The sequence below is a fragment of the Erinaceus europaeus genome, chromosome 2 (genome assembly GCF_950295315.1).
Source record: "Erinaceus europaeus chromosome 2, mEriEur2.1, whole genome shotgun sequence".
Lineage (NCBI taxonomy): Eukaryota > Metazoa > Chordata > Mammalia > Eulipotyphla > Erinaceidae > Erinaceus > Erinaceus europaeus.
The window spans coordinates 61,743,988-61,756,227 of record NC_080163.1 but is presented as its reverse complement, the minus strand read 5'-3'; the positions used below and the strand labels follow the sequence as shown (position 1 = coordinate 61,756,227).

The 12,240-nt window shown below is 37.2% G+C and overlaps 1 protein-coding gene across 5 annotated transcripts in view; it reads right to left on the bottom strand.

The window, feature by feature from the left end:
- Window positions 1-12,240, bottom strand: part of KAT6A (lysine acetyltransferase 6A) — a 149,105-nt gene that overhangs the window by 27,229 nt on the left and 109,636 nt on the right. For all 5 annotated transcript variants that reach the window (XM_060181834.1, XM_060181829.1, XM_060181847.1 and 2 more), the window contains one exon: window positions 7,056-7,171. In XM_060181834.1, the coding sequence (XP_060037817.1) occupies window positions 7,056-7,171 (116 nt within the window). The remainder of the gene's footprint in view (window positions 1-7,055; window positions 7,172-12,240) is intronic.

Here is a 12,240-nt window from a genome sequence, read left to right as displayed (position 1 = left end):
CTTCTATCCATCCACTTACCCACCCACCCTATTGTTGGTATCTCTGAAGCCTCACACATGAACCATTTTACCACTCCAGGCTGAATTTTTTTTTCAGACATATATATAGAGAAACAGATTAAGACAGAGAGAAAAGAAGAGACATCACAGCACTACAATTTTGCCCAGTGCTGTAGTAACACCATGAGGTTTGTAGGGGTTCAAATCTGGGTCACACATAGCAAGGCAAGCACGCTACCAGGTAAGCTATCTTGTCAACCCTTCACATCTTATTTTTAAAAGCGCCACTCAATATAATGAAAGCTTCTGGTAAAGCTTTTATATGGCTGTAACAAGTACTACTGCTCTCCAAAATCTCAAATATCAGCCAAACCAGCACAACCTGAAATGATATTGCTAATAACAAAATAATTCCAAAATAAAGTAGTGATTGAAACAAAGACTGACATTATGAAGTAGTCAGGGGCAGAGAAAAGAGGATTCCTAGGTTTTACTGCATGTTGCTCAAACTTACTACTCAAAGGAAGTATAGCTATTTCCTTCTTTACCACCAGAACTACAAATTAAAAAGCAAAATGGCTCCAACTACAAATTTCATCACCTATTGTGAGCACTAGATATACTGAATCTCAAAGTGAATCACAACTGCTAGTCTGTTTTTCTGAATATTTAAATTCTGAGTTCTTTTAGAGGGGAAATAGCATAATGGTTATGCAAACAGACTCTCATGCCTTAGGGTCTAAGATCCTGGTTTCAATCCCTCATAACAGCAGAAGCCAGAGCTAAGTGGGGCTCTGGTTAAAAAAAAAAAAAAAGAAACCATGAAAAATTAATTTTGAATTATTTCTTCTTAAAGGAAAGGTGGAAGAATGAGATTCTCCCTATAAAATGTAATTAGTGCTCTTCTAGAACTCTCCTACTACTTACTCTATCTTTACCTACACAAGATTCTTGATGAAAAATTTTAAATTGCTGCAAAATGAAGATACATAAGTAGTCAGGTGAGAAGTTGGTCATGCTTGAGGACCCAGATTTAAATCCCTGTCATAACATGGGAGTACCATGCAAAAGTGGCAGTTTCATGAATGGTGAAACAGTGCTGTGCTCTCTCTCTATCTCTCTGTCTATCTTCCCCTCTCCCTGCTTCTCACTCTATACCTGGGAAAAACAAAACAAGAAAAGAGTCAACTGGGACTGACAGAATTGTGCAGGCAAAAAGCCCAGCAAAGCCCTGGGGTGGTGGTGAAGGTGGGATACAGAAGAATCTCGAATGGACCAGGAGGTAGTGCACCTAATAGGACGCATGGGCCCTGCCACCACATGGAAGCACCAGGAGTAGTAGCTCCAGGGATAGTGCAGCAGTCAGTGCACTACTGTTTCTCTCTGTTTCTCCATCTAAAAAAAAACATAGCATACAAAATAGGGCCTGGGCTCATTTCCTGGAGCCAGATTTATTTTTAAAGAATCCTTAACTACAAATTTGATTTTAACTAAATATTATTATTAAGTATTTCCTATAGTGTAAATCTGAGAAAACTAAACAGAAATCAGGGGAGGGAAGAAGGCAGTCAAGGAAGAAAGGCCATGTGACAAACATGTAGATAATAATAATAAAGATAAACGCCAATGTTAAAAGCACTAGATCCAACTTTTAGGTCTTAATATAGAGACGTGAAAAGAAGTTATACTTTATTTACTAAGATCTGTAAAAGAAGACTTAATTATTTTTTAAGCTGGACTGGCACTCAAGTTGTGCACGAAAGGACTGGGGAGAGAGCAAGATGGTAGAGCCCTGGGTTTGCATGCTTGTGCTTTTACATGCCTCGGTTTCAATTCCCAGCTGAGCAAAATAAATTTTTTTAAAGTTTTCAAGAAAGTATTCAAGTGGAGGAGATAGCATAATGGTTATACAAAAGACTTTCTGCCTGAAGCTCTGAAGTCCCAGGTTCAATCCCCCATATGACCAGGAACCAGAGCTGAACAGTCCACTGGTGTTTCTCCCCTCTCCCTTTTAGCCCCCTCATAAAAAAATGTTCAATGAAATAAAATTGAAAAAAATTATTTCCAAGTCTTCTTTGGTAAATTATGAAAATTCACTGTATTTCCTTGAAATAGCAGGGTGGATGCCATTTTAATAGTGATTAAAATAAAACTTAGGTGAAACTTTTTATATGAAAAATAATAAAGTAAAAGTAATCACTACTTTATTATTTGGTCTGGCTGAAAATATGTTTTTTAAAAAAATTTTTATATATTTATTTTCCCTTTTGTTGCCCTTGTTTTTTATCGTTATTGTTATTGTTGGATAGGACAGAAACATGGAGAGGCAAAGACAGAGAGGGGGAGAAAAAGACACCTGTAGACCTGTTTCAGCGCCTGTGAAGCGACTCCCCTGCAGGTGGGGAGCCAGGGGCTCGAACCGGGATCCTAACTCCAGTCCTTGAGCTTCGCGCCATGTGCGCTTAATCTGCTGCACTACCACCCTATGGCCTGAAAATACTTTTCAAACAGCATATTTTCTCTTTTTAGCATTTTATTTAGGGGCCAGATGTTAGCATATAAAGCAGAGCACACTCTAAAGTACAGTGCACAAGGGCCAAGTTCAAGCCCTCAGTGCCCACCTTCATCAGGGAAGCTTCCCAAGTGGTAAAGCAGTACTGCAGGTATGTCCCTCCCTTCCACTGCCTTCTCAATTTGTCTCTATCGAAATGAATAAATAAATAAAATTTAAAAATAGTTAAGGGGCCTCATACAGCCATGTATTGTGTCTAATACTAAACTACCTCCCCGATGCTGCTGAAAACATTTTAGGACTCTTTTACTTTATTGTAAGCAAGCCCACTGGGATAAGATGCTAGTTGAAAGGGGATCACCTAGTAAAACTCCTCAAAAAATAAAATGTACAAATGACTACAGTCTTTTTGTTTAAGAAGAAAAAAGAAAAACAGGAACGGAGAAAATACATTATATACTGGGTTGTTGGGGAAAGTCATGATATATTTCTTCTGTTTGTCAATGCAAAAATGCATCTTGACTTTTCTGACAACCCAGTAAAAGACCACTAAGTGGAATGATGTACGTAGTTACTGAGATTATGTATACTCCTAGCCCTAGAGACAACTACTCAGTACAATTTTGTATCATCTTCTATTTATTAGTATCTAGGTCTTGACTATCAAACAGGTATGTGGTTACTTTGATCAGCTGCATCATAGAGTAAAGCCTCTGTATTTTTTAGTTTAGTCTATTTGGCTATTGTTTCGTTATCTCAGCCTGTGAAATCATGACTGTATCTATGTGGTCTTTGGAAATACTGCTTCTCTTCTAAGATGATGTGAAATATTCTTCCCAGGATGCCTATGGTCTTTCACAGCTTGTGAACATTGCCCAAGATGCCAGTAAGTGTGGCCTTTACAACAGGTCAAGTAGCAGTGAATTTTACTACAATTAAAAAAAAAACCTGCATAAAAATATTACTTTAATCAATTATTATGGTAAAAGTCAGCTGAAACCAAGCTAGATACAAATATGGAGTATTGACAGCACAGCTATTAAAGCTTATGGCTACAAGGTAAAATAAGGGTGGACTTAAGCCCTGGTTCTGTCAGATAAAGGCTGTATAGTCTTGATTGTGTTTGCAGAACTCTGTTCTGTGAAACAAAGTAATATCCATCTCAGTATTATTCCAAAGATATTTAGTATAATAGTAAGCTTAGTAAATGGTAAAGATGTCGTTATAAAGCTAAGTTTAAACAGTTCAGGAGCAGAGACCATTCCATAATCAAAATTACTCCTGCCTTCAGTCTATGCTTATTTTGTCCTTGCTAGGGCTTTCCTGCTCCAAGCCTCCTTTTTCATCAAGAAAGAAAAACAGACAAAGAGGTAGGGGAAGAGAGGGAAATATACCACAGCACTGAAAGCTTCTCCTACTGTGCTGGGGGCCAGGCTTAAACTTGGGTCATGCAGTTGCACTGCCCAGGTGAGCTATCTTGGGGAAACCTATATCTTGGTCTTACTGGCAGCATGGGGCTCCCCCTGAACCTGTCTTCTGTGTGTGAGCATCATGTGACCTACTTAGAGAAACACAGGGTTAAAACCATGGTTTATATTCTTCAGTGTCTGGAACTTGATCATGCATTTCTAAATGAAGTAACAGTCATATTACTTCATTATTGTTCTATAATGTTGTTTTTCTCAAAGTCAGGGATCCAAAATCATTTTATTATATAATATATGTACAAATATCTAATGTTTTTCTTCTTTTGAAATCTTTGTCTCAGCTTTCCTATATTAGCATGTTTTGGGATTTGAACTTTATAGAAAAAAATTTAAAACCTTTAATAAAATTACTTGGAAGTAATTTAGCACAAAATAATAGTGGCTAATTTTTTTATCTTAAATTTTTATTTATTTATTATTAGGTAGAAAGAAACTGACAGGGGAGGTAGATGGAGAAGTAAAGAAAGAGAGAGAGAGAGATACATGCAACCCTGCTACACCACTTATGAAACTTTCCCCCTGCAGATGGAAACCACGGATTCGAACCTGGGTCCTTATACACTGTAATGTGTGCTTAACCAGATGCACCACTGCCTGGCCCCAGAATAGTGGACTAATAAAACAAGGATTCACATTTACTACCTGAAAAACATAAGATCTCTAAACCTTTTAGTCAATTCTTAGTTGCAATTTTTTTTTCTTTTTGCCTCTGGGGTTATCACTGGGGTTGGGTGCAGGCACTAAAAATCCACTGCTCCTGGTGGGCATTTTTCATTTTTATTGGATAGGAAAAAGAGAAATTGAGAGAGGAAAGGAAGATAATGAGGGGAATAGAAAGACAGACACCTACAGACCTGCTTCACCACTTGTGAATTGACCCCCTACACACACTTGCAAGTGGGGAGCGGGGAAGCCTTGAACTGGGATCCTTTGCATGGCCTTGCACTTCATACTATGTGTGCTTAACCCAGTGCACCATCACCTGGCCCCTTTAGTTGCAAATCTTAAGCAGTATCTTACATGTAAGCTTAAAAGCTTTAGGGGAAAAAAAACTAAAAAACTAAACTCGATGAAATAGGAAGTTTTTTAAATACAACTCATAGAATTATAAATACATAGATAAAAAACAGTCCCAATTACTGAAGAATATACTAAATTAAAGAAATATTTTCTGATGAAAAATTAAGGAACCTTTTACAATGGGTGGGGAAGCGAATAGAAAGTATCTTCAATTTTAAAGAATTGACAGATTTTAAAGTTCAAGACAACAGACTTCATGCTTCATTTTCAGTCTTCTTGAAAAGCAAGTGCTGAGCCTGGCATTTTATTTCTATTCCTAGATCAAACACTTTCTCCTCTTTGAGTAGAAAAGGTACCTATAATTTCAATCTATCTGTACTAAGATCTCTGGAATAGCTGATGAATAGTGAATACAGATGTTAAATAAGCTTTCTTTTTTAAATTGAGCTCTCATGATCTGGACAGTTTGCAAAGAATACAATTAAGATAACACTAGTAATAATTTAAGCCTGATGAAGAAATTAACTTTTTCTTTATCATACAACACCTTAGCTACCCTGAACTCCTGACTAAATTACCTTGAACACATGAGTTTTATAGGCAGTTGAGGAATTTTCTGCCCTCTAACATTTAACCTTCTTTTAACAAACTTCTATTAATTGCTTTTATTCCATAATGTAAGTAAAATGTTACCTTAAAGATCTACCATAGTGTTTTGGACTGATCCTAAAATAAATGGTTTTCAATGGTTGTTTAATGAGTTTGTATGTTAGTATCCTGGAATCTTGTTTTCTCTTCATGTCTTTGTCACTGAAGTCTGTCAACATTCTTTTATTTTTGTACTTTTGCTAGATTTAGAAACCAGACAATAATATAATATATAATTAAATATAATTAAATAATAATTAAATATATGGAAAGAAAATAATAAAGGGAGGAAGAAGGAAAGAAAGAAGAAAGAAAAAAAGAAAGAAAGAAAGAAAGAAAGAAAGAAAGAAAGAAAGAAAGAGGAAGAGAAGGAAGGAGGGGGAAAAAAGATACATATATATCCTATAAGGGAGATGAGAGATTGTACCCCTCTGCTAACAACTGTACTTTGGATCATTAAAACACCCAACTTCCAGTTAAATTACACATATATTTTTCAGCTTGTTAGGAATAACCCATATTAGAGCATTTGTGCATACCATAAAGCACTAAATAACTTAATGCTGTTAGAATTTTTTTGCTAATATGCTAGATAAGCAATATTAGGTAAATGATGACTGATCGATGTTTATATTTGGAAATCTAAGCTACTGATATCAGATGTAATTAACTGTAAAGCATTTGTCTAATTATGCCTGGGAAAATAAACCAGTCACTAAAAAATTTTAATTATAAAAATTTACATAAAAGGCTACTCTGTGCAACTTTACATTTATTTAAAGTATGAGACTTTAAAAAAAATTTTAAACATTTATTTATTTCCTTTTGTTGCCCTTGTAGTTATTATTGTTGTTGTTATTGATGTTGTCATTGTTGGATAGCACAGAGAGAAATGGAGAGAGGAAGGGAAAACAGAGAAGGGGAGAGAAAGATAGACACCCGCAGACCTGCTTCACCGCCTGTGAAGCGACTCCCCTGCAGGCGAACCAGGATCCTTATGCTGGTCCTTGCACTTTGCACCATGTGCGCTTAACCCACTGTGCTACCGCCCGACTCCCGAAAGTATGAGACTTTTTATTTTTTATTTATTTTTTTATTCTTAGTGTGAACTACAAAGGCAAATGTTTCTTTAAGAAAAAATGTTCCACTTTCATTGTGACCATATGTCAGGCTTCCAATTTCAAATAACTCTTTTTGGACAAGTTACAGAAAAGAAGATCTAAAGCAAACTGAGATTAAGTGGCGGTCAGAGTATGCTGCAGTTGTGGACTTTATTAAAAGCCACCAGTTTCCTCAAAAGTAAAAAGATTATCGGGACTAAAATGTCCCCAAAGTTCCTTCTAGTTTTGAATCTAAGCACAGAAGTTAAAGGGTCTCTCAAAACATACCTTGAGTATTCTTGAGGATATGGGGAAGAGTACCAGGTGTGAATTTCATACTTCCCAAACTCAATGACAGAGGGACAGCGGACTTGTGGATCTGGGGGACCAGTCACTCCAACTTTCTGTGCAGTCAAAAATACATAAAGTTAGCTAGATTAAATATATTGATAAAACAAAACAAAAAACAATCTGAATCTAAATGGTGTCTTCTCAGGATTCCACAGGTGAACAACAACAATAAAAGGAACACCAAGAATTTAAGATAATGTTTTAGAATAAGCTGCATATTTTTAAATAGAGCACCCAAATGAAGAGCAAAAATGCTAATCGACCTCTTAAAAACAAATACAGTTGGTGTTACTGCACTTTCTATACTTTAGCTTAATAACTTAGTTATTAAAAACAAACTGATGGCATCTTGGGGAGGGTATGATAAAGGATAATTTTTAGGGGGGAGGATTGTTGCACACTTGCCAAGATCAAACATACATAGTGTTTCAACTGACAACAATGGAAAGTCTCCTGAGCATGTATGTACCTATAGGAAAGAACAATTATTTTAGTCTGGAAAGCAGATACTTAGGGACAATGTAAATAGAATATGACAAATCAAGAGTATTGAATTCATATTATCCTACCCCTAAAAGTCCTTTCATCAGTAGCTCTTTACAAATTTGGTCAATGGAAGCAATACTGTCACATATGCTGCTCTTCATACTCACTTTCTGTTTATAATAAAACCAATCTCTATGATACCCTACCCCTGTAATAAACTACGCTATGTAAAAAAGAAGATAGTTCTTAAAGTCTAGCAATTAAAATATAATTCACTGGTAATAACTACAAAGATGAGGTTTTTAAATCTAAAATTCAAGAATGATTTTATTTTCTCTATACCCAATATAGCAGCAGATTCATATACAACACATGTGAATGCACGTTCTCTATATAGTGTATGCAGATACTTGTATGTTTACCATACTCTATAACATTAACTGACAAGAAAAAAAGACAAAGCTAAAATTTAGTCTAATCAAACACAAGTCTTTATAACTCTATCACAATAGCCACCAAAATAAAACTTCAACTTTATAATTTAAAAACTACTGAGATTAAAAGTTCCTACTAGAGTCACTACCCCCACCTACACATCTTCAAACAAAAGATAAAAGATTGTTATTGTCTTTATGTAAATTCATCTATAGAAGAAGCCTCTTCATGACAACTCATTCATGAACTCTCTCTGGTCTAACAGCTCCGTTTTATAAAAGGCCAAGGGACTTATCTAGGGTTTCATACTGGAACACAGCCAGGTGAAACCTCAACCTCTTCCTTAGACACCTCAAAACAAAAGATAAACATCTATTAGCTGAATAAACTGTATTATGACATGAATAGTACCAAGGTTCTTGCAAATATAAAAACCATAAGGAAATACGTAAGAAGACCATAGATTCTCAAAATTAAAATAAATCTTTCTAAAAAGATTTTAAAAACATTGTTCTTTCAACTAAATTCCAGAATACGTATTCTTATTCACCAAGTACTGTCTTTTAACCTATAGTCACAGATCAAAAACCAAACAAACAAACAAAAAAAACTGCTATTGCATAGAAATTATCAGAAGTACCAAATCTCAAAAACCAAATCTAACTTCCAGAGACAAGGATCAAATAGGAAGATAGGAAGTACAAATGTTGAAAACATGCACCTGCTGTGGCACTGCCTGCTGTTTGAGAGCTTTGTCATCAGCTGCCCGCCGCTCTTCCAGGTGGATGCCTGATGTGAAAGTGGATATCCAGTTCCAGTATAATTGCTTGCACATCACCGCAATTAAGAGTCTGTATTAAACTAGACGAGGGGCAGAATTTCCCACTGCCTTCTCCTACACTCGCCCTTTTGTACTGTAAAAGGTTCTGGTACAGGTGCTCATCTACCTCTGCCTTCCACCACCCACCCTCCCAACTCCCCTGACAGAGTCTCATGAGCCAGTGTGTTTCCGCTCACTATGGTTTAGAGGTTAAGAAAGGCTCTACACCAGTGAAGAAGCAACACCTGCTTAGTTCACTCATTAACCCAACCCTTGCCGAAATCAAGTTGGCAGATACGAATTACAAGGTCACTTTTGCTTAGTAATTTTATTTTAAAATTTCAGTCAAGGACTGGAGATAGCTCATCTGGCAGGGTGTCAACATACCATGTCTACACACACACACACACACACACACACACACACACACACACACACACACACTCAGGTTCAAGCCCTAGCACACATGGAAGCAACATGGCACCAGAGAAAGTTACACAGATGGTGGAATAGTATTTTGATCCTTCTCCCTTTTCTTCTATCTAAAACAAAAAGAAGAAGCCAGTCCAGGAGCAGTGGGATCATGCATGTGCAAGTCCCAGGCATCAAAAGAATAAATAAAATTATAGTCAAACCCTCTTTAATTAAAGTTGTAACTTTCCAATAATCAAGAAACTGAACACTTTTGTAAACAACTAGCTCAATTTTTTCCCAAATCACTTTATTAGAGAAATAATGATTCATAAGACAGTTGCTGTTACGTAAGTACAATTTCTTACCTCCCCATGATAGGTGTTTGAATAGCATGCCTACCACCAACTCAAGTCTTCCTACAGCACCCTCTCGGTACCCTCTCCCACCTCCACCCATTAAGAGTGATTGATTCTACTGCAATAGGCCACAACTAAATTAAGCTTCATCCTGTATTTTAGCTGGTATTTGTCTTTGTCCTTCTGGCTCATCACATTTAACACAATTTCTTCAAATTCAGTCCAAGAAATGGCAAAGGAAAAAGTTCAGCACTTCTTATAGTTAAGTAGTAGTCCATTCTGTACACCTAACACAACTTTCCTAACCATTCATCTTATCACTGGACACTTAGGTTGCTTCCAAGTTTGGCCTATACAGATGGATACAGATCTCTTTAGGTAGTTTTTTTTTTTTAATTTTTATACTTATTTATTTTCCCTTTTGTTGCCCTTGTTTTTTATTGTGGTTGTTATTGATGTCTTCGTTGTTAGATAGGACAGAGAAAAATGGAGAGAAGAGGGGAAGACAGAGAGGGGGAGAGAAAGATAGACACCTGCAGACCTGCTTCACCAACTGTGAAGCAACCCCCCTGCAGATAGGAAGCTGGAGGTTCGAACCAGGACCCTTAGGCCGGTCCTTGCACTTCGTGCCATGTGCGCTTAACCCACTGCCGTACCGCCCGACTCCCAGATAGGTAATTTTTTATTCTTTGGGTAAATCCCTATAAGAGGAATTGCCAGACTACACACAATAGGCCCATTTCTAATGTTTGGAGGAATCTTTAGACTGTTTTTTACAGTGGTTAAGTTAATTCACAACTAACACACATATTTTCAACACTTTGGTCTCACTTGAATAAATCAATAACTTTAAAACATAACATATTTCTGGCTTAATCCTTGATCCTTTTAGTATATGAGAGGGAACACTAGTAGTTGAACTAAACTAAAAGATAACTAAATATGTCTATTCTGGAGAATGAAGCTATTATGACCACAAGTTTGAGACAAGATTATTATTGTCCTGCAAAGACTCCACTTCTGTAGAACGATTTATCTAATTACAACTTCCAACATATAGAGGCCACTCCTGCAATAGTAGCCCCAAGTTCAGACCTAGTTGAAATACCAAACTACAATAATACGGATACATCCTGTTCCCTTCCCCTTTGTCTCCTACTACAGAGCTGCTCCTGGATCTTTCTTTTCTACTCCACATGGGAAAAAATGACATATTGAGAAATGGGCTGTATTATCAACATAAGGACATGAGTGGTGGGGAGAATAGTATTTGAACATTTTCCCACAGAAACACTATAATAAATAATTCCACTCATCAGGGATTAGAAATTACCTGATGAAAGAGTCTGTAAGAATGAATTCACATGCATGAAAATGGAAAGCACAAGACCTTGAAGGATAATGAGAATTTGTACTGGCACAGCATCTACCATGCTCTGCAAAGCTTCACATGCGCCACACTCTAAGCCTTACTCTACTATCTCATTTAATTCTCAGGACCTACCCTTCTTCTTCTAGTGTTTGCCAGGACCTACCCCATAAAACTGAAAAACAATACACTACTTTATAAAATGGGGAGGGGAAAACAAAACTTGAGAGGTTAAGAAGTTAAAGAAATGGGAGTAGGGGTGGTAGCTCAGGTGGCACAAAACACAAAGACCAGCATGAGGATCCTTGTTCAAGCCCCTGTTTCCCCACCTAAAGGGGAGTCGCTTCACAGGCGGTGAAGCAGGTCTGCAGGTGTCTGTCTTTCTCTCCTCTTCTCTTGTCTTCCCCTCCTCTCTCCATTTCTCTCTGTCCTATCCAACAACAACGACACCAATAACAATGACAATAATAACTACAACAATAAAACAACAAGGGCAACAAAAGGGAATAAATAAACAAATATTTTTAAAAATGTTTTTAAAAAAGAAGTTAAAAAAACCTCTAGGACAAGAACATCAATAGTGAATTACAAAGGTTCTGGAAGAAAAATGTGAGTAGAGCAGAGGTTGCTCTCAACTAATTAATACTGTGAATTCCAAAAGATTGTTTTAAAATTATTCATTTATTCATGAGGGAGGGAGAAAATGACATGCACAGTGCTGAAGATCAAACTCAGGACCTCAAGTTTGTAAATCATGCTCTCTGTTGCTACACCACCTACTCAGCTGTTGATTTTTGTTGTTTTTCTTTTAAAAACTGGAACCTGCTTTTATGGGGGGAAAAAAAAAAGAAAAGAAAAAAGTTATCGAGATCGCTTTCTCTCCTCTCCTCTCCTCTCCCGGATCAACTAGGAATACCAAAGGAGACCACCCGGACCGAAACAAGACAGGACTAGAATGACCACAGAAAACCAGTAAATCACCCGTGAGTACAAACACGCGTGGCTGGTGACAGAAAGGAGAGAGGGGCCTAAGGAGAGATTAAGTGACTGCTAACAGTTTGACAGTTTGTCAGTGGAGACACCACCTCCAGTCTGCTCCACCAACAAGGGGACAGCTGAAGGGAGGAAAGGACTCCCAAGAGACTCACCAAGTGCAACTCTGAGTCTCCATTGCTACTACCCTCAGAATCTGGAGCAGCAACAGGGAGGGACACCAGGGTACAGAGATCTAACCAGGAAACT